Source organism: Arvicola amphibius, chromosome 9 (assembly GCF_903992535.2).
Source record: "Arvicola amphibius chromosome 9, mArvAmp1.2, whole genome shotgun sequence".
In the NCBI taxonomy this organism is placed as follows: Eukaryota; Metazoa; Chordata; class Mammalia; order Rodentia; family Cricetidae; genus Arvicola; species Arvicola amphibius.
The window spans coordinates 111255395-111278636 of NC_052055.2; the positions used below are offsets into that span (position 1 = coordinate 111255395).

At 44.5% G+C, this 23242-nt stretch overlaps 1 protein-coding gene across 3 annotated transcripts in view; it reads left to right on the forward strand.

The window, feature by feature from the left end:
- The window catches only part of Fam13c (family with sequence similarity 13 member C), a 95290-nt gene that overhangs the window by 12773 nt on the left and 59275 nt on the right, over positions 1–23242 (forward strand). For all 3 annotated transcript variants that reach the window (XM_038342830.1, XM_038342828.1, XM_038342829.1), the window contains one exon: positions 17591–17709. In XM_038342830.1, coding sequence (XP_038198758.1) covers positions 17591–17709 — 119 coding nt within the window. The remainder of the gene's footprint in view (positions 1–17590; positions 17710–23242) is intronic.

Genomic DNA, 23242 nt, shown 5'->3' on the forward strand with positions numbered 1-23242 from the left:
CCATCTGTAATGAAGTCTGGTGCCCTCTTCTGGCCAGCAGGCATACACACAGACAGGATATTGTATACATAATAAATAAATAAATATTAAAAAAAACCCTGCTGTGGTCCACTGATGTCACTAGGGGTCTGTCACCCTCGCTCTGTAGTCTTCGAAGCGTCAAGTGCTTGAACTATCTCGTTCTTCACCACGGGCGTGCTCGAGATCGTCCTTGGTCAAAGACACAAACTGGCTAAGTACAACCTTAAGCCAACTCTGGGAGACCAACAGCTGTCTGTAGACGACAGAAACTGGAGGAGCTGTGACAAACTGACCCCCAATAATTTTGAAATCTCAAAGTCTGCGTACCCATCACGCCAGCAATGCGAACAAGATACTATGTCCTCAAAATTAGAAAGAGTGCCTTGAAGGATGATAATGAAAGGCTATTGTCAAGGAGCTGGGCAGCACAGCTTCTGATTTTTTCTTTAATAAAAATGGATGGGACATAGTTCTTACACAGGGCAGAAAAACACCTTAGTCTACAACCTGATCCTAGAAGACCATACTAAGGATATCAGTGAAACAGCACACTAGGCAGGGACTAGGTCTGTATTTTTTTTATTAAGCTCCATAGGCCATCTGCCTTGCTTTTAGCTAGGATATAATTGGGAAAGAATCCATTATGCAACTAGCATTTCGTCTGTGTTGTTATATTTGAGAATGAAGTTCATTGAATCAGATAGAACAGGCCACTTAGTCCTACAGGGACTGTGACTTCTGACGTAATATGAGCTACAGTAAAACCTCACCCTCCCATCTGAAAACCAGTGGCTTAGTTGTCTTAGATTCAAATGAAAAAGGCTACACAGGTTTACACAGTATCTGTGATTATCGCTGATCACACTTGGCCTTGGCTGTCCCGTGTAATGCCCCATCATGGCTTGGGTAGATGTAGACAGAGTTATCTCACAAGAGTTTGGGTTGCAAGGTAAATGTGACAGCCACGAGTTTTACTTTACGCCGTGGCAGAGAGTTCTGTGTGTAAGACTATGGGTTCTTTGGAAGGGGGCTGGATCTGAGTATCCTTTCGCAACCACAAATCCCGACTGGTGCTTCTGGCCTAAGAAAAGCCACTGAGTTCTAACTGCTTGTTTATGGGATTTTCATTGCCCCCAAGCACCCATGAAAACCTACAGGAGTTAGCTTTTTTAAATTGAAAAGCGTTGTTCCGGAAGCTGAAGCACCTCCCCGTAGGCCTGTGGTTGCTGCGGGTTCAGAGTTTTCTGTTCATGAAGTTGGAATGCACAGCCCCAAACTTGCTCTGCAGTTGGATCCTAATCAGAGTGTTGGACTTGGGGGAAGTGAGGCCCCTAGCAATAGTGAACAGTGTTGCCTAATTCCCCTCTTTTCTTGTCTTTCTCTCAATAACCTCCATTTTCAGATGTAGCAGGTCCCCCTTGATGGGTCATGTTCATATGTTACTTTGAGCATCCTTCTTTCTTGACCTTGGGGCCACACGCATGAGAAGGAAGTAGAGAGAGAATCTGGAGGTCATCTCTGTGAATGAAAGTTTCAGGTTTGCCTCCTATTTAAATGATTCAGTAGGGGAAGGATTGGGCGTATTTACTAATAAAATAGCAGACCAAGAGCCATGGAGCAAGTGGAGGACTGTCCTGTAAGAAGCTGAAGCGTTTGAGATGAGAGTGTCTATTTGAGCCACAGTTTTCCTTTGCGTTTGCTTATCCCTTTCTCTCCTAGACAAGTTATGTGGGGGAAAACATGACTTGGACAAGGTCCCCTGAAGGAGTGGTCACCTGAAAAGCCAAGTTTTAGAGTAACAGTTGGTAAAATTCCTTGATACAGTTGAAGTCAAAGCAAGATGTGCCCCTCTCTGCTCATCCTAAACCCTGGTCCGGCTGGAACCCAGGACCAGCATGCTCCTGTTTAGAGTATCTAATCAGATAGCAAACGTTTCTTCCCAAGGAGGGGCGCTGATTCAATGCATGGATTATCCATCCCAGTGTTTTGTGAAAAAGTAAAGGTGCTTGTTTTGAGTGTTGTAGAGATCAGAACATCCGTCCTCCACAACCTGATGTGGGAGGGCAAAACTTGGTTGGCACAAGCCACTTCCTGTGTTGGCACTCCAAGCTGTCCAGAGGCCATTCAGTTTTAGTGCTGGGAGCTGGGAGTCTTGTCTTCCTCACCCCTCACCATCTGGCTCCGGGCTGCGCCCCATCCGTATGTCCTCCCCTCTGGTGGCTATTTTAACAGAATACAAAAAGTAGGAGGCTCTGAGAAGAGCTTTTCTGCAGTGAGTTGTGGGCTGCCAGCCTCTCGCTAACCCACTTCCTTGGGGAGACCAGCTGTTTGGTCTGGCATACGGAAGCCTCTAGTTTCTTCCATTTGGCTGCAGGGGGGTTGTTAACAGGCTGGCACGTGATCCAGATCTGCTTGTGAGATTTTCGTTTTCATCCTTCTGCAGGAAAAAAAAAAAAAAGAACTTTAAATACTTTCAGGCAAAATAACCTTTTAAATATTTACTGTATTTCTCTTTTTGGAAGATAGAATTCTTATTGCAATTGACTCTAAATTAGAAGAAAGATAGTTTTCATCCTCTACCACTGTGCCCTGCCATCACAAATCACAAAAATGCTCTCTCCAGCTATGGGTCTGTTTTGTATGCAGTTTTCTTCTTCCTGAGTATGTCGTGAGCATGGGCACACTACGGTTCCCTCATTTGCTTTGGGTGTTTGTCTTCACTCATGGTTTCTGTTATATTATTTCTCACATATTATTTCACAGCGGTATATAGATGTTTTACTTCAATTCCTGCTGCAGCATAGATTTTCCTGTGAGATCTTACTTACAGAAAAAGAAGTGGACCTTTGGTTTATTTTCCCAGTTTTTATTCTCTCTGATTGGAGGGAGATAGACTGGTGATTTAGTGGCACGGAGCTCTGACAAGTGAAGCCAGCAGGTTGGTGTTTCGTTTACTGGCATCCTATAATGGGTGACTGGCTTCATAAACTTATTTTTTAATTAACAAGATCTTAAGTCTTGAAGCTGATGGAAGGTGTTTCTAGAAAGGAACCTAGGATGTCTGTAAAGTAATTTCATCATGTTTTCAAAGTAGCCAAATACATTATTCTGAATGATGTGAAGGAATCTTAAGAGATAAGCTTCATTGATTCCTTATGCATTAACTCTGAGAAATGTAAAAATCGAAAAGGAAAAAAAAGATACTTATGGAATGTCATTCAAAATGAAATAACCAAGCTGAAGGTTGTAAGTTCGCCATCAATAGGAATCTGAGAAACGGGGTTACGGTGTGAGGAGCCACATCAACTGATGGTTGCAAAGCAAGTTTCAGGATTTCCTTTAAAAGATGCAAAAGAGTAACTGGGGTTACAGCTCAGGGCTAACGAGCTGGCAGCTGAGCATGTGAGAGGCCCTGGCTCCATCCGCAACTCCCACCTCTCTTACACACACACACACACACACACACACCATGCACAAGCATGCATGGGTGCATACTCCCAGAAAAGGGAAGTATTGATGGTATAGCCAAGTGCAGCCATAGAGAATAGTGGGGACTTACCTCCATGTACACACTGCCTGGAATAGTTAACAGGCAGATGGCTCCCACATAGAGCACCTGTTAAAGTTTCCCCCTTTGCCCCATTATACAGTTATACATCTTTTGTACATGTAAATAAAATCTAATTTATTTCGGATCTTCTTTTCGTAGTCACAGTTTCTATATTGCCATAACCATAAAATTCAACCTATAGTGAAGAATGATCAGTGCTGAAAGAAGGGGATCTCCTCTGAGCAGCTGCTCCATTGCCCCGGGATCCCTCCATTAGCTTCCAAGATTTGATGCTTTCACCCAAGGGTCCTTCAATAAATCCCAGACATGAACATTTAAATAACAGTGTACCGGTGGAGTAAAGTGAATGGCCTGTAGGTACACCAACGGGTTATATTGGTTGTCAGCTTGACAGGACGCCTTTGGGCCTGTCTATGAGGTGTTATCTAGATTAAAGTAGGAAGACCCACCCTAAATGCTCCCATTGGTTAACTGGATAAGAATGAGAAAGTTGGTTGGAGACCAGTTCTCATCTCTCTCTGCTCACTTGTCACCTTGCTGGTTGCGCCATGTGACCTCACGCTCCTGCTTCCCCAGCTTCTCCATCATGACGGGTTGAACCCTCAAGCTGCGAGTCCAAACCAACTCTTCCTTCCTGTGGCTTCGGTTGGTGTTCTGTCACCCACAATAACACAAGTAGCTGATTGGGGTGCAGATGGGTAGGCGTTCATGTGCCTCCTTAAGTATGGACTTCGTATGTGAATCAAAGTCTCTTTTTAATGTGCCTTTTCTAGTTTTGCAAGATGCAGATGATAGAATTTCTCTTGAGAGGTTTTTGAGGGTTAGAAGGTGTGAGGGACATAGCTCAGCACCTCAGCACTTGTCTAACACACAGAAACCCTTGGGTCAATCCCTACAAGTTAAAAATAACACAGGTAAGATATAGGCTTACATGTTCAGCAACTTTTAGGGGTGAGGTCCAAGCGGTGTATAGAATGCTTAATTTCCATTTGGCTGAGTATATATTAAAAATCCCACTAAATGATGAATCCTGAATTGAACTAGGCCAGTAACCCAACCAACAACCTGGAACCTTAGTGATTTAGACCAACAAAGACACACTTTTCACACCTTCTATGTGACTCTTGTTGATCGGTGGAAGGGATCCTGTTCATGGAAGTCAGCCAGTAAGCTCTGTTTAGAAAGAATGCCTTGAACCGAGCACTTCTGGCTTGGGAGTCGCCGATAAAAAGGATCTGGAGGCTCCTTTGCCAACAACTCAAAGCTCTGGGGTTCCACAGAATTTGTATTCTCTCATAATTAATTGTCCAGAGCTGGTCATATGCTACCCTGCTAATCACAACCCTGTAATGCACTGGACCAGGAAGTGACACCCTACACTATGGAGCTGGGGACAGGGAATGAGTGATGGCCAGCAGCACACAGACTTTCACATTGTTTATCTGAAGGAGTCTCTAATGCAAAGGAGACTTTGTTAACTGGTCTTCCCCCACTTCTGCTCTATCAAAATACAGAAGTGTTAATATTGCTAATGCCAAAGATTAGAAGAAAAGAACACCGACTAGCTTTGTTGTCCTATTGTATTGTTTGAACAGGAGCTCAGGCTTTCTGCAGCATCCCATCAATTAAACCCTCCTGTTGTTGTTTTGAGGAACGAGAAAAGTTGTCTAGTTACAATTCCTCTCCATTGCAGTGTGACATGTTAGAGCCCATGCCTATTAACTTTGATGTTTTATTTAGACAGCAGAAAGTGGTTTTAGTCTTGTAGAAGAGAGTCACTTTGGGTCATGGCAACTTTTGGAATAGGGACAGCTCTGGAGGTGTGTCATAATTCGGAAACATTTGTGTGTGTGTGTGTGTGTGTGTGTGTGTGTGTGTATTTTTGAGACAGGGTTTCTTTGTGTAGTCCTGGCTGTCTTGGAACTAGCTCTGTAGACCAAGCTGGCCTTGAATTCACAGAGATCTTCCTGCTTCTGCCTTCTGAGTGCTGGGATTAAAGTCATGCACCACCACCGCCCAGCTTAGAAGCATTTTTAAATTTGATCTAAAAAGATTACCTATAGGATGATGATCTGACCATTCGTATATTTGTCTAACGTGAGAGGTGGGCTCCTGCATATATACACGTGACAGTCCACACCCTCCTGTACTTAGCGACATGGCCAAGAGAAGATTCTTCTTTCTCCAAGATTAGATGATGGTCTGGTAAGGGCTGGCAAAGTCTGTTCTGGGACTCGGAAGAAAAGCTGCTTAGAAAGCCCAGATAGCAGAAAAATAATGAGCTAAGAGATGACTATGAGGCTGTGTCAACTGTACGCCGGCAGTTTGGGGCTCTGAGCTTTCTGGAAAGGTATAGTTGCCAGATGAAATCTAGAATGACTTACTAAATTTGAATTGCAGATAAATAATATTTTTGGAATAAATGCAGTCTAAATATTGTCCACTATGGATTTAAAGTACTTAACATAAACTCAAGGTTTATCTGAAATTTAAATTCAGCTGAGAATTCTATATTTTATTTGCTAACTCTGTGAGTCCATCAGGAGTGAGGAACATGGTATTTGACCAAGCTGTTTTCTCCCAGGGTACACATGTGTAATTGTGCCTCTGTTACTCCAGACCTGCCAGAGAATAAAATTTTCCTATTGGGGGCTGGAGAGATGGCTGATTGGTTAGAAGTCCTTGCTGCTCTTGCAGAGGACCTAAATTCAGATTCTAGCACCACACTGTGCAGCTCACAACTGCCTGGAAGTCACTCAAAGCAGCGTCAGTGTCTGACATCTTCTTTTGGCCTCTTGGGGGCGCTGCACTTACATAGGCATAAAATGAAATCTTCATAAACAGTTTATCTTCAGAGGATAAAGATGGTCTAGAAAGGGCACTCAACAGTTTGTTGAAATCAAGACTTGTTCCAGTGTTTGTTTTCTCGTTAGGGTTTAAATTACATAAATACCCAGGGGGAAAACTGTCAGAGTGAGGAGGTATCCAGAGGGGTTGAAACACTTTATCCAGAGTTTTTAGGTCTCCCATCTTATAGGGTCTGCCTTGCCTGGGTAGTAGCCACGATAACACGGTAAGAAGGCTGAATTTCATGAGGGACTTCTATGTTAAAATGATAAAAAGTGACACAGTTTCTGCCCCAGAAAAATGGTTCCCTGCTTTGTGCTAATCCTATTGAAGATAAGCAGCCAGCCAGCGCTTGGTGGCTTAGAAAACCGTGGCTTTTCACTGAGGCTCGCGTTGTGTGCGCGCTCGCACATGAGGACTGCTGAACTTTTTGAAGCATTGTCGTCCCATAGCTGCCTCCGGTGCAGCTATCTGATTGATGTTTGTGATCATGGTGGGACTTACCGTTCTCATCCAGTGAAACCCCGACTTTGTTTTCTAATAAATCTTGTCATCCATGACCCTTGTGTCTTTATTGCTTCATAAGCCGTAGTCACCATTTAGGGATTTTGTGTAGACACGGGATCTGGAAAATGACCCATGTGTTCCTCACAATGCTGAATTACAGTGTTTGAATTGCTGGCTGGTAAGTTCCTGTAGCAAAGGGTCATGCAGGTATCAGATTTGTGGGACCATTTAGCTGCGACTAACATTAAACACCAACAGGGAAACTCGAAACAAGGTTTCAAGTTAGGTTGGATTGCCAGCTTGGCATAAGCTTGTGCTTGGCTGTTTAGCGTGTTTTCATTCAGAAAACACTGGCCATCCTGAAGTATGACCCAGGAGAATTAGACGCCCAGGGACATCCTTGGCTGCTACAGTTTGTGGCTTCATGGAGGTCATGGTTCCAGTCCACCTCCTTTTCCTGTAAGCAGCGTCTTTCTCACTCCAGGGAAACTGACAGCTGACTCAGAAATGCCAACAGCCACCTAGAGACCAAGGTTGCCAAACACTATAATTGCTCACGAGTGTTTAACTAACAAGATTCACTGTGGCATCTTTATATATGCACGCCCGGTCCATTAATCCTGTCCAGTTTCCTTTCCCCTACCCTCTCCCTTCACTCTCTTCCAGGTCCGGTAGCTCTTGTTAAGTTGTGTTTGCGCATTTTGGGGAAAGTGTGACAGTTATCTTTCTGTGTGGTGTATTTCACTTAACATAGTATCTTTCGGCTCCATTTTTCCTTCAAAGGACACAATTTTGCTCGTTGTGTATTTATACTTCTTTTTTTTCCCCCTCCCATGTGTTGGTGGCACATATAGGCTCATTCCATATCACGGACATTTTGAATAGCACTGCAGTAAGAATGGGGATTACCTTTCTTTTAATTTAATAATTTAGTGTTATCTGTTATATACAGGGACTTCGATGACACTGACCTTTTCTACCTGTGAAGAGAATAAAGAAAGCAAGCAAAAGACAAACAACAAAAAAATAATAAAAAAAGAAACAAAAACCCCTCTGTTAAATTGCTAAAGCTCTTACCTGTTGTGCTAAACAAACAAAATCCCCAATTCCAAAACCCCAACAGCGCAGGGATTACAAATCATTTCTGGTGGGGGCGATGTCTTCAGGAACAAGGGGGTTGGTGATGGGAGGAGCTGGTGGGCCAGCTGGGTCGGAATCATGGCAACTCCAGAGGGTGCTGTTCGTTAACAGGTAATCAGTCCGCTGTGTGCGGACTGGGGCGGTATGATGGTTGGTACTGGTCATTTGGTGACACCAAGATGTGCTAGGAGACGAGCAAAGCACACCGCTGTCCTGAGGGATTCTGCAGGCAGCGCCATCCCTAGACTGGAGGTTGGAGCATAAAGGTAGGGAAGAAGAAAGCCGCTGGTGCAGGCATTCAGTCTCCCCGCTCTCTGGCTGCCATGACGCGAGCTGTCCTCACCAATGTGAGGACATCCTTGGCGCGTGCCAAATAAACTCACCTTCTGCTCAAGTTGTTTGCCAGGGAAGGGAATGACCTCACAGCGATGCAAAGTGACCAGTGCCGGTGGACTCAAGGTAGACACAGGGTTGGCAGTCTGCGTGAAGATCATGATGGATCTGTCAGAGGCTCTAATCTCTGGGCAGTAGGCACAAAATCCGATTCTAAACGTCATGAAAGTCTTTGCAGGCTCTATTTAAAAAAAATGTTTTTTTTTTTTCCAAAACTGGTTGCTACCATAATTCTTAAGCATTATTTTATTTTCCTAAATAGAACACTCAGGATTTGGGTTCAAGTTTTAAAATGACTCAACCAGAGTTTATGATGGTATCTGCTGATGGGATGAGAGCCTCTGAAGATACTTTCCTGACTAATCGCTTTCAGAGTTGGTTTACGTTGACTTCCTCTGACTTGTGGTCTAGGAGGTTTCTATGACTCATCTCAGAGACTTCTGGTGCTGTGGGCGTCTCTGCACCTGCTCCTTCTTGACACTGGCTTCTACTCTGTGTGTCTGTGGGCAGCCTTGTCCCAGGCGTCAGAAGCAATAACTCATTTAATTCTCATCACTACCCCTGGAGGTACATTAGGTCTCATAGTCCCTTTCTGCAGCAGAGGAAATGGAAGTCATTGGCTTCAGGCTGTAGCAAGTGAATGAGAGGCTGAGAGGTTCACTAGACGGTATTGTCTTTTTATCCTGGTGGTTGTATTAAAAGCTGGCTTGGGCTGATTATTGATCTGGAGGGTGCATTAAATCTGACAAGGAGCTATACATACCCACAGCAAATGCTCTTCACAGGATGTTCACATGTCTAGAACCTTGGGGGGATAGAGGCTGACCCAACTGAAAAGAAAGGGGATCTCTTTCTATTTCTGGAAGGCTAGATTTAAGTTAAAAGAATTTAACTCATTTTGTCATTAATGGGTATGGATGTTTTGTCAGCATGTATGTCTGTGAGCCACATGCATGCCTGGTGTCCACAGAGGTAAGAAGAAGGTGTCAGATACCCTGGAAATGGACGTAGAGACGGTTGTAAGCTACCATGTGGGTGCTAGGAATCGAACCCAGGTCTTCTGGAATTGTGGCCAGTGCTCTTAACTACTCAGCCATCTCTCCAGTCCCAAGGTCTAATTTTTAGTAGGGAAATCCATTGCAGGTGAGCCTCCATGTGTTTGTTGTGGAGAGAGGGGGCAGGAATAGAAAGATACTTTAGTGCTCTCGAAGAGCCTTTGTAGCATGGAAGTGCGGTTTGAGAATTTATAGGAATACTGGTCTCTCTGGTAGTGAACAGGACGGTCCTGTTTAAGTGTGGCACTGGAGCAGGAAGTAGCAAGATGAGTCTCTGACTCTAGCATGCTGTGGGTGACTCTGCCTGTTTTATGCTGCTGTCTGGGCAACCTGACAGGTTGCTAGTTGGTCTCTGGAGTTTAAGAAATTGTATTGAGCATGAAGAATAAGCTATGAAGTAGTTGGTGACCAGATAGAACAAGGGACCTTTAAAGTCTGGCTTCCTTTAAATTACAGATGTTGATGACATATTGTTCTGGGTTTACTATCATCTTGGGCTATGGTGGAATGACAAACTGCAAAGCTCATTGACAGTAAAGCTAGGTTTTGAACTACTATAACGTCCCTAGGCACTCTCTCTCTCTGCTCATACGACATAGGCTATCTCTTTACAAGATGCCCGGAAACCCTGTTGTTACCATGATGCAAAGAGATGAGATTTGTGCTTGTCCCTGGAGTGGGCTTCTAATTCACCCAGGAAGAGACAATGATATCCATAGCGGTGGCTTTCCTGTCATGGGGATGGGATATTATTTGCATTTGGATCCCTGACACCCCTGGGGACCTATCTGTAAAAGGAGGGATGACAGCACCCACTTGTAAGTCCTCGTGGGGATTAAAGAAGATAATCTTTTAAAGCACTTACTGCAATGCATGGGACCTGGCAAGAGATCAATAGGTATTAGAATATGAGCTAAGTACCACCGCTGTCACCTCCTAGTATATTGTCACTACAATGGGAATGGAAATGAAGACGTCTTTTCCTCTCAGGAAAACATTGGGTGTTCTGTGGCTGGGATGACAAGGAATTCTTGGTTTGGGCAGGGTTCCTGCTTCTCTTAGTCAGTATACATGCTCGTGGACCTGGTTGTAAAGCCAGGAAGTAACAAACACATGAAGTCAGAGTCCGCAGTCAGCAGTACTCCAGCTTGGGCCCTGCAGCTAAAGGCAACCTGGTATCAAAGGTCTCACACGTGGTACTGTAAGGGCTCTCAGCCTGCTGTAAGCTCACAAAGCTGTCTGCCTTGCCCGCGAAAGCTTGTCCCTTAAGTTGTGGCTTTTGCTTGGTTTAGCAAGCAGTAAATGGTGCTTTCAGCTATTGAGCTGGGACCTCTTTCTCCAGTGACAGAGCTCTGTATGCGGTGATAGAGGGCCATGGACATGGGGCCATGCGGGTGAGCTCACAGAGTCCACCCAAGTTGTGCAGTAGGAGTTTTTAAGTGAAGAAGATGATGGGAAACGAGGTTTCCGAAGGTGGGGGAATACACTGTGCACGAAGAAAGGGCGGATGGCAAGCCAAGCGGCCTCTTTACCCGAGACACCTGGACATGTGTGTGGTCCATGGAGGAGCGCTGTGCACAAAGCTGGACCAGAGCAGTCTGTAGAGGCAGCGCGGTAAAGCTGTAGCCTCCGTTTTTCCTGCTTAGCTTTGGATATCCACCTGACAAAGCCAGTCATTATCTGAGGGAGTCTCAATTAGGGAATTAACTCCGGCAGAATGGCTTGTAGGCATTTAACGGGGGGGGGGGGGGGGGGGGGGGGGGAGGGAGGGAGTGGGAGTGAAGGGTGTTCTTGATCATTGTTTGGTATGGGAAGGCTCAGCTCACTGTGGTGGTGCCATCCCTGAGCAGGTGGTCCAGGGGCACAGAGCAGGCTGAGCATGGGCCACAGGGAAAAGGGCGATAGGCAACAGTCTTCATGGCTCCTGCCTTCGTTCCTGCTTGAGTTTCTGCTCCGATTCCCCTTGGTGATGAATCGTGACCTGGAGAGTAAACGAAATAAACTTCCTTCTCCCCAGTTGCTTTTGGTCATAGCATTTATCCACAGCAGCAGGAAAGCACCCTGGAGTGATTTCTTGCAAACATTCCCCTGCTAAGTTTTAACCAGAAGAGCCTGAACCTTACCATAAGAGGGATGCCTTTGGAATCTCTCCAGAGAGAATGTTTCTTTTGTCACCACGCTTAAGAACTCTGGATTTATGTTTAAGGGAATTTCTCATAGGGAAAAAGAGCACCCCTCCTACCTACACATACCATGCACAGAAAGATCGATTTTTTTTTTTTAAGTTCCTTTTGTCGGGTATTTGTGACAGCACGAAAGAAGACTGACACAGTCGGCAGCCTCAAACAGATGCAGGGAAAGAACAAGTCTGGATTCTTAACTTGAAACAATAGGGAAAAAAATTTAAAAGATGCAACTCTTTTCAAAGGAGCACCTCCAGTGACCTAGGAATGTCCTGCCAAGGCCCCATCTCTTACAGGTCTGAAGCTCCTCCTAAAACTGTCACCATGATGACCAAGATTTTGCATGTGTCTCTCTGGCAGACACCTAACAAATAAACCACAGCAGAGCTCGCTGGAAGACTTAGCTGGGGAACCAGACACAGAAGCCACAGCGCAGCCTCTGGTGAGGGTTGTGTGGGGACCTGCTTTGGGCTAATGTTATAGATGGTCGTCTTTTAAGAAAGTCTCATCTCTTGGGGATCGCTAATGAGGAGGCATTGTTCCCTTAACATTAAGGAGTGGGCATGTTTGCACTGCTCTGACGAAGGGTGTGGAATCATTCCAATTAAAGTTTGTAGTTCCTAGGATTAGCACTGTTTTCAATGTTGATTCTCTTACAACATTGTAGGATAATGTCCTTTGTTTCTACTCCACATCTTCTCATCATATCTGTGATTTCTGGGGTAGTGTTTTTTCCCCCATCTGCTGAGAGCTCCACCTACAGAAAGAAGAGAGGAGAGAGAGAGAGAGAGAGAGAGAGAGAGAGAGAGAGAGAGAGAGAGAGAGAGAGAGAGAGAGAGAGAGAGAGGAGAGAGCGCTGTTAAAGTCAGAAGCGAAGAGAAAGAATAACGTCTTTAAAGAGGGAGTTTGGAATGGCTCACAGGGAAGTTATGCTTATCTTAAAACCCTCAATGATGGTTCCATAAAAAGGGAGACAGACTTGTCCATTGATACAGTAGCTTGCTTAGCACCTGGTGTTGAACGCTGTGAACCCTTGCTTAATGTCTCGTTTTGTTCAACACGGAGGGAGTTTAGTGTTACAGATGCAAACTGAAGGCTGGAAGATGTAAGCGTGCTCGGAATGTCTAAGAAAATGCCTGGTTAGAATTTCACAAGACCGCATCCATGAAACATTTTTTAAAAAAGGAATAATGATAAGGCAGAAAGAAAAAGCACCGAAAATAGCTGCTTGCTAAACACCCAAGTGCCCTCATCTAAAACCACCCGTGCTAAGTTAAGCTCACACAGGGGAAGCTGCTTGAAATGTTTGCACACTGCCAGTGCAAATGGTGATGTTGGGCCGTCTCTTATTTGTTCAGCAGAGCAAGCTGTTCAAGACTTTGCCTGGGGTCGGACTTTCTCAGCTTCAGTCTGGCTGCAGTGTGTGAGAAGGTGTGCGTCAATAACGAGGTGTTGGTTCCAGGAAAGATGTCTGTTGCATAGACGCATGCTTTACAAAACTCTGGGGCACTCTGGGAAAGTGAGGAGAGGTTGGATCAGAACACTCTGCTTTGAGGTGCCCACGTGGAAGCGTGGGAGACTCCTGTGGAATGTTGTCTTCTTGGCATGCATGACACAGCCTTAGCCTTCCTGAATGATTAGTGGCTGTGAATAATAGACCCGCACAAGATTGGGTTCATTAGCTTTCCAGTATGGAGGGATAAAGGGCTCACAAGGCTTTACCCTCTTTTGAAGATATATGGACAGTTCATTATTGCCAAAGGTCCTCACCCTTCATATATATATATATATATATATATATATATATATATATATATATATATATATATGGTTGGTTGGGGGTAGGGGCCCTGCCCCTCCATAGGATTTATCATTAGGTAAAGATTGGTAGTAGAGAGGGGCTCATTAGCCTCTCATCAGGTTTCTACAGACAGTTTGATGGTTGCTGGGGGAAGGGGGGTTTATACTCTTCCCCAAATTTATAGCCATCTAATGATTACTAAGGGAAGGGTTGATGAAGCCCCTGTTTTAGTTAGGATTACTGTTTCTGTGATGAACAGCCATGACTAAAAACAACCCAGGGAGGGAAGGGTTCATCTCAACCACCATTCCATATAACAATTCATCATCCAAAGCAGGGAGGACAGGAACTCAGGCAGGGCAGGAACCTGGAGGCAAAACCCTGGAGGCAGGAGATGATGCAGAGGCCATGGAGGGGTGCTGCTTATTGGCTTGTTCCCCATGGCTTGCTCAGCTTGCTTTCTTATAGAACTCAGGACCACAAGCCCAGGGATGACACCACTTACAATGGGCTGAGCCCTCCTCCATCCATCACTAATTAAGAAAATGCCCTACAGGCTTGTCTACAGCTTGATGATACGGAGGCATTTTCTCAGTCACATGACCCTAACTTGTGTCAAGCTGACATAAAACTAGCCAGCACAGTCCCCCTCCCAAAGATTCGTTGATAGTTAATTGGGAGAGATTTTTTTAACTCATTGATATAGCTGCCCATAAGTTACCTATGTTCCCCTAAATGGTCCTAATTAAATTCTTTGGCTCACCAAGCTCTACCTGGGTGGAATTGTTTGTTGTTAGTCCCCTACCTGGGATGGAAAGATGTTTATCTCCACAGAAAATGTTTGCACAAGCATGACAAACTGTAAGCACACTTTGTGTGTGTGTGTGTGTGTGTGTGTGTGTGTGTGTCGTGTAGGGTGAAACAAGTCACATACTTCAGAGAATGAGAGAAATCCAAAACAAAAACCATAGGACAGGTATCCTTTGCCCTAAGGGAGATGAGAAATGAGGTACTTTATCCAAGACCCACAAGAGTTGAGCATGCTGGGTGTAACAAGATAGCCCTTACTTCCTTAAGTAAGAGGGCTAAAAGCATGAACTAAGGGGTGGTCAGGCTGAGGTAACCTTCTCAGGAAAAGGAGATGAATATGAACTAACTCATGTAGCCTATCACACCTTTGATGTTGGCCATGGTTGCTTTTTTTCTTGGTAGGGTGTTTTTGTCTGCAACCTGAGCTCACAGTTCTGATGTCTAGAACTAGGGAGAAAGTACCCTGTATGTGGTTTGAAGCTCTAGCCAATGAGAACACCTGCTATCATCCATACCCAGAGTTGACCTCACTCCTCAGCTGGGACCCCAGACAGTCTTGTGGTTGGCTAATTGGGTTCACTGGTTACTGGATAATTTTTGTAATGGTGGTTTTGTTTTTTCCCCAGGAACCTCCTGGGAATAGATGGATCATTTGATTATTGCTAAACTAGGTAAAGAAGGGAGCTTCTTCAGAACACTTGAAGTGGATGATGTGCAGTTTAATTTCAGAAAATAGCATGGATAAAGGGAACCCTTTCTCCAGCATCCCTTTTATCGCCTCTGTGATAAATAATCAGTAGATCAGACCCAAAGGATCCTTCCCAGCCACTGGAGGCTAAAGGAAGTAGATGAGATTCTGGTTTTGATGGAAAAAAAAGCAAACTGTTCTTTCTCTAAAGGATGAAGTTTTAATAAAATGATGACCTTTTGTAGAGATTGGAAGGAACATGTTTAAGGCCTACAAGGCATCAGCGCTTCAAAATACGTGGTTTCAGCCAACCATCATGGTAGAGGTATGTCATCTCAGCTCTTGGAAGGCTGATGTAGGAGCTTTGTGTGAGCCCAGCCAGGTCTACACAGTAATTCCGTCTCAGAACAAGAAGAACAGCAACAGCAAAGCAGAAAGATGTTTAAGGTGCCTTTGATATCCCGGTACTTGCATAGAAATTTTGCCTAGGAATTTGAAACAAGTGCATCACAAAACACATTTGCTTTTGTCGGAGTTTCTCGGTACCAGTTCCAGATCACAGAGGGCCTTTTCTGTCAGACGAATTATATCTCTGCTGAGCGTTTCCTCCTGCTATTGGCCTCTAGTTGTTCGAAAGGCATGGGAAGATTCTAATCACATTGTAATGCTCCTGTGAGGTTGGAGAGGTGATCCCCATTTTGCAGACAAGGGACCCAGAGCCTAGACAGTTATGTAACTCAGCCTATGGTTCCTCTCTTAGCTAGTAGCAAGCAGTGCTCTTTCTTGAAAACCTTTGTGTTAGGGAAGCTTTGCCAATATTTGAGTAGCCGTAGGCCTTTTAGTAAGCAGCTACCAATCTGGAGGGTCAGTGAACACAAGGGGAGCTTTTCCCTGGTAGGGGCTTCCCCGCTCTGGAGGTTTGAAGAGTAAAGAAGGTATCTTGATTCTTCTCATTCATCCCTTTTCCTTTGCCTATCCCTCTCTCTGTCCTACCCTCTTTATAGGACAACATTCACATAGTTTTCCTGTTAGAAGCTTCTGGTGACCGTGTGGTCCCTCTCATATTTTGGAAAAATGACTTATAGGACACTTGACCTAGATGGCTCTAAACCCATTGCCCTTGAGAGGTCGGATCTCTCTTGCCATTGAGATATATTGCAGAGACAAATGCAGCCTCACCCTTTATCCCACTTTGGTCATCTGGAATTTACTGAATTGCTTATGGATGTTCATCTTTGTATCTCGTTCACTGGGTGCAGAGGGACTATTTCCTTCTGAGAGGGATTTGTCATAGGCTCGTTAGAGCTTAGAGATGACAGGAATCCAGCTGTGGGTCTTAGATCTTCCATTTCTGTGTATGTCTGTGTTGTAGTCTGGATGCATTCTTGTTATCCACCACAGCCCAGCACTTAGAAGGGTTTTATATCATTGGATGACAGCATTATGGACACTCAGAGTTGGGTCTGGTCAAATGCTGGGTAAGCCTATGGTGATAGTTACATGGGTGTCAGTGGAGAGAGATGGGGCATACTTGGTACTGGGGTTTATAAAATGAGTCTGCCTTAGTGTTCAAACTAGCTTAAAGTTACTCTTTATGCAGAAAGAACATCTTTCTGTTATAGAAAAATGGGAAAATCCATATAGATCTCAAAGTAAAAACATCTCACAGATAATTACTATTAAGAGTTTTAGTTCAACCCATCCCAATCTGTTTATGTCTGTAAGCATTCATACATTTTTTCTTCATAAAATGGCTATATTATAAGTATCATTATACTAAATTTATAGCCACCTTTATGATGTATTCTATAATGTAATTAAAACTATTTGATTGAGTTTAGAGACATGGCTCAGCAGTTAAGAGGGCTTGTTGCTTTTTCAGAGGACCTGGGCTTGGTTCCCAGCACCCACATGGTGGCTTACGAGCATCTGTAACTCCAGTCCTGGGGCGTGAAACTCCTCTTCTGGCCTCTCTATGAACACCCAGCGTGCATGAGGTGCCATACAAGCATGTAGGCAAAACACTCATCAACATAAAGTACAGGAATCTTTAAAAAGCACATCTTATTAACTTTTTAATAGTCTATGCCTTTGTTTCAATGTGCACACACGAGTGCAGTCACCTATGGAACCTAGAAGTGTTGACTCCCTCAGGGACTGGAATTTACAGAGGGTTCTGAGCTGCCAGGGTGGATGCTGGGAACAAGCTCAGGTCCTCTGCAAGAATAGTACATGCTCTGAACTGTTGAGCCATCTCTCTAGCCCCTACAGTGTCATTTTTAATACAATAAAATTCTTTTTTTTTGCTTTTTAAAAATACTTTTGTAAGTGATATTCCTCACCCTCTTCTCTTATAATCTTGCAAGTCAACAGGCTGGGAGAAAGACATCTATTACATTTGGCCATTGAGTCGTCTTCCTTCCAATCTGGAAGTCAGGAGAGTGTGGTGCCTTGTAGTTGCCTCTTGCCTTGAGCTGAGCTCAGTCCGGAGGGAGTCCTAGGGTGAAGGCGTAAGTCATCACTACAGTAGGGAAGTGCTGCTGCAGGAAGCTCATTTGCCCTTTTGTCTTGTAGGACACCGAGCATGTGGTGCCCAGCCAGTCCGAGTGCCAGAGCAGAGCGGGAACACCGGCTCACGAGAGTCCACAAAACAGCATCTTCAGGTGCCAGGATACGGTGCGACTTCAACCGAGGTAAGTCTTTGTTCAGAAGTTCCCCTGCACCTCTGGTTTGCTTCGCAATGTGCTAACCTGTACGCTTGCTACCTGCATGGGAGTCAAGGATTCCTGATTTTGTTGCCATTCCTCATAGTGAGAGAAGCTACTTACAAGGGTTTTTAAAGGAGAATCATTGCATTAAAGAGAAATGCACAGGGTCTTCCTCATCTTCTGTTTGAAGATCCTAAGTCCTAAGACTCAGGGAGGGCAGGTCTGCAGGTGGAGAGGAATTTATTCATCCCTCTGTTTCGTGGCAGGGGAAATTACAGCTCATTTGTGATCCCTGATGCTGCTGACATGTGATGGTTGTATTCTAATTCCCATCGTGACAGCTGTTCTCACCTGAGGTCTCATTTGGTCTTTATGAGCCCAGAAAGCTGCCACTCACTCATAAAATCCATCGCATGGAGGACCCAAGGCTGAGGGACACTTGCCTGATCCTGCACAAATCCAAAGAGCCCAGCTGGAATGTCTCCCGTGTGATCATGGCAGGGCAAGTACATTCTCCGTGCTGAGCTGAGTGTTGCTGAGTGACCTCAGTCCAGAAGCAGCCCAGGGCTGGCTTCGGACCCACTAGACCTCCTGGAGACAGCCCTGAATCCAGAGCCAGGATCTGGGTGGAAAAATGCCTGCAGAAGGTTGGCATGGTGCTTGGACAGGAGCTTGGCCCGGCAGCTGTCTATGGAAAGTCTCTTCTAGAAATAAACAGAAGAAAGAATCCAAAAGCCCTCTCGTATCAGCTGTCTTGTAGGACCCTGTGCTAGGATCACTGTAGTCCTTACTCAGGGAACAGGTGATGGCTGGGCTTCCAAGAGTGACCTTTAGAATTTTGTTTTTGAAGGCAGTGCAGTCTAAGTGGAACAAGATCAGCAACCACGGCCTATGTGATGGTGCTTTAGACTGTCCAACATACTAAATTTAGGAGCTTGGAACTCCAGAGGGTGGGAGAGAGCTCCAAAGATGGTGGTCCACTCTCCAAGGGGACTCACGGGCAGCTGTTCAACTTTGTTGTGGTTGGAATGTGGGAAGCCCCCCCCCCCATGGGTTCATATGTTTGAACACTTGGTACCTTTAGGATGTGAGACCTTGCTGAAGAAAGTGGGTCTGTACACTAAAGGCAGGTCTTAGAGCCTGTACCCTACTTCTGTCTTCTATGTGACTTCCAATTGTGGACGCAGCATGGCTATCAGTTAAGTTCCTTTCACTGTGTTTCGCCCACCATGATGACCTTCACCCCTTAAACAGTGCCCCAAAGCGAGCCTTCCTGCTCCACATTGCCCCTAGTAGGGACGCACTCCTCTTTAGCCATTGCCAACTTAGGGGATCACGTTGGACTCAGTGTTAGCTCCTCACTGACGAGGCCTCTGTCCCTCCTGTTGGAGGCTTCATTGCCCCAGACCTCAGTTCATCTGGCTTGACTCTGCTGTCGGGTGACCAGCTCCCCCATCCTCCCACCCCAACAGCCCGACGAAGGCTGTTCTCGGCCAGAATGAGGTCAACTCGTTCCCATGCATATTTCAAAATAGAATCAAACAAACAAAATGAACCAGTCCCAAAGCTAAATAGTTCATGCTTGCATATGGAACATGTGTGGTCCTTTGGGTGCAGACATTTAGCAGAGACCGACAGGGAAAGGGTATTAGCAGTTAAGCTTCTCCGGTTCAATAAACTCAAAATTGTTTTATGTCCTGCATGTGGTTGGGATAGGAATGGGGATATTTTTTACTGTGGCTGGAAGAGGAATGAGATTCTGTGGTGGTCATTTACACATGACTAGCTAAGAAGCGAAAGTAGAGATCTGGATGGTTCTATGAGGAGCCATGTAGAGCAGTGGTTATTAAATGGTTGTGGGGTGGCGAGCTTTGCTTTACTCGTACTCTCAGAGATTATGGTTAAAAAGAATGATAGACACTTATGTACATATGTGTAAGGTGTTGGAATGTTCCCAGACTGTTTCTTGACTCCAAAAAAAAAAAAAATGGTATCAAGTCCCCAATAAGCTTTTCTTATTAAGGGAGACAGTGTTGCAGTCCTCGGCAGACTCTCTGTTCTTTCCACTTAGCAACACTCTATGGATCCCAAACACCTTGCCATGCATTCTGGCGTCCATGCCCCACTTCCCTTTTCATTGGATCTCCTTTCTGAGCTGGTGGCATTCCAGAGTGTTCTGCGCTCTGCATGGCTGTCAGCAATCACTGGGTGTTGTGCTAAGTCACAAGTCAGGAGCGATGTTATGCTAGTTCAGATGAGTCCTGTTGGGTGTCTTAGCTAGATGAGGCTGGAATTTCAACTATGGAGTTTTTATCATAACCATGGTGGTGTCACCCAGGGACATTCTAGTGGAACTTTTAAAAACCTCAGAATATTGCAGGGATCATGAAATGTGATGAGCGGGTGAAATGAGATCTGTGGCTAAACATATCTTTGAGTCAGGCAACCCGTATTTTCTCATAACAGTTCCTGTCTGTGTTAATCCCAGCACATGGCTACACTCAGACATATGTTAATAGAGTTGTGGTCATCACCATCATGAGCATCATCATCTCCTTCTCCTCTTCCTCTTCCTCCTCCTCCTCCTCCTCTTCTTCTTCTTCCTTAAAATGTGATTTTTTTCTTTTTAAAAGATGACCAGTTTTTTAGTTAGTATATAAAAATGACTAAATGGGTTTCCTTATGGCATTATTATTCCTGTGTATCATTGTAATAATTTGGTCATATTTTCTCCTTAGTACCACTTCTGCCAGCCCTCATTGTGCCTTTCTCCTTGTTATAGTCCCTTCTGGTTTTATGTGTATGTGTGTGTTTAAATCTTGATTCCACATGGAAATATAATGGGATAGTTTGTCTTTCTTCCTGCCATGTCATAGTTAGCACTTGGGGAAAGGGAACCTCAACTGAGAAATGGCTTCCACTGGAATTGTCTAGGGGCTTGTCTGTGGGGACATTTTCCTTGATTGGCCTGGGCCCTCCCACATCAATTAGCACAGTGGGCTGTAGCTTCCTTAGGCAGGGGGACCTAGGCTATTTAAGAAAGGTAATTTAGTTCCTTCTTCCAGGCTTCTGTTTTGAGTACCTGCCTTGACTTCTCTTGATGACAGACTATGATAGGAATGTATAAGCCAACTGAGCCCTTTCCTCTCCTGTGTTTCTTTAGGTCATGGTGTTTAACACGGTACCAAAAAGCAATAGGGCATCTAATATCCTCTCTTGTGCTCCCTTTAAATCCCTTCTTTTCCCTAATAGTTCCCTCTACTCTGCCATATGTATGTATGTGTGTACATATAGATGCCATATATGTGTGTGTGTGTGTGTGTGTGTGTGTGTGTGTGTGTGTGTGTGTGTATTTGGATCTAGGCTCTGTGTATGAAAGAAAACATGATTTTGTCTGAGTCTGGCTTATTTTGCTTGACATGATCTCCAGTTTCCTTTGTTTTCCTTTTCTTTATGTCTGGATAAAGTTGAATATGTTCTGCATTTCTCCTTGTCATTCATCAGCTGATAGCATCCAGGCTGCTTCTCTTCCTAAGCTATTGAAAATAGTGCAGCAATAATCATGGATATGCAAACATCTCTGTGGTGTGCTGACTTTATCCAGTCCTCTGGGTGTATTTCCGGGAGTGGCATAGGTGTTTATTTTTAGGTTTGTGAGAAACCGCCACTCTGATTTCCATAGTGGCTGCACTGGCTTACATTATGGCTGGTAGTGTGTGAGAGTTTCTCTCTCCCCACATCCTCGTTGGCAAGCGCACATGTACATGTATGCATGTGTATGTGTGCAAAGGTCCGGATGAGGCCAGAAAACAGAAAGCTGGAATTAAAGACGTTTGTGAGAGGCCTCACATAGGTGCTGTTAGCCAAACTCGGGTCCCCTGCAAGAGCAAGCAGACTCTGCTAACTGCCGAGACAACTCTCCAGCCTGAATCATTTGTTTTCTTGAAGGGAGTCTTTGTGACTGGAGTGAGAGGAATCTCAATGTAGTGTTCATTTGCATTCCCTGCTGCCTAAGGGTGTTGAATGTTTTTCCAGACGTTTACTGGTCATTTGTGTTCTCTTGAGAACTGCCTAGTCAACTTATTCCCCCATTTATTAATGAAATGTTTTGTTGTTTATATTTAATTTTTATCTCTTCATCTACTGCAGATATTAATGCTCTGTCATAGATAGTTGGTAAAGATTTTCTCTTATCATGTCAATTCTCTTTTCACTTTGGTGATTGCTTCCTTTGTTGTACAGAGGTTTTTGATTTTGTGGAATCCCTTAATTCCATTGTAATTGTTTCCCAAGGTATCAGTCCTGTTCAGAAAGTCCTCACCTGGGCTTATATCATGAAGGGTTTTCCTGGATAGCTTCAGAGCTGCAAGTCTTAGATTAAGATCTTTGATTTAGAATTTTTTTTTTTATTGAGCAAGAAGAATGGTTCTAGTGTCATTCTCTGCCATGTGGATATCCCCTCCAGCACTGTGTATTAAAGAGGCGCTATTTTCCCCAATGTATGCTTTGACAGTGTTCTTGAAAAGTAGGTGGTCATAGCTGAGTGCATTTATTTCTGCACCATTTATTCTTGTAGTCTACATATCTTGTTTTTTTTTTTGTGTGTGTGTGTGCTAGTCCTGTTTTGTTGTTATTATTACGAGGGTCTGTGGTATGATCTGATTTCCTTCTCTGGTGTCGTGATACTAGCTAGCCCCAGTAGAGTCTTGATGGAGATACGATCTAGTAAAGGGGTGTGCCAGACTCTGGTCGGGGTCAGAAATGACTGAAGAAGTCAGGATGAAATTTCAACAGGTGTAGAAGGCTACTTTCTTGGAGGTGGGAGAAAATTAAAATAATAAATGTAGCAAGGAACTGAAGAACTTTCTGTTACTAGGGCCTCTTAGGGGGCATTCATGTTTGGGGTGAGTGTGAAGGGTACTCCTCAGGGAATGAATCAGTCCTTGTAGATGTGTGGAGTCCTGGAGCTGATGGGGACCACGAGTAGATGCTGTATCTGCACCCCGATGTTTTATACTTATAGCATGGTGCTTGTACCCGAGGTTCCAAGAATTAGGTGAGCTGTGGATGAGCTTCAGGGAGACCTAGGAATGGTTTTGCTAAAATTTGGATGTCTGTCGGTTTTCTTGGTTTTCCCATGTCAATGTAACATGTAGTCACAAATGTGTGTCCTAAGATAATCCTGGTCTCATAGGTCAAGGTGTGGTGGGCACTGTGCCCTGTGTGAGTGCACTGAAGGGAGGGGCAGGGTAGCATGGAGGGTGCAGAAATACACAGAAGCCAAGGACATCTTGGGGGAATTGTTCTGCCTACCATTTTTCTATTTATTTATTTATTTATTTATTTATTTATTTATTATTTTAGGAACAATTCCTAAAATCTGTGTCAGGTGGAACTTGTGAAAAGTTTTGAAGCCATTCTCGCAACCTCGTCTTTTTGTAGGTTTCCCGTGGCTGTCTGGAATGTTCTCCTAGCCACCTCAAATCTCCTCACTGCACTTGGCCCATCTGCCCTCCCC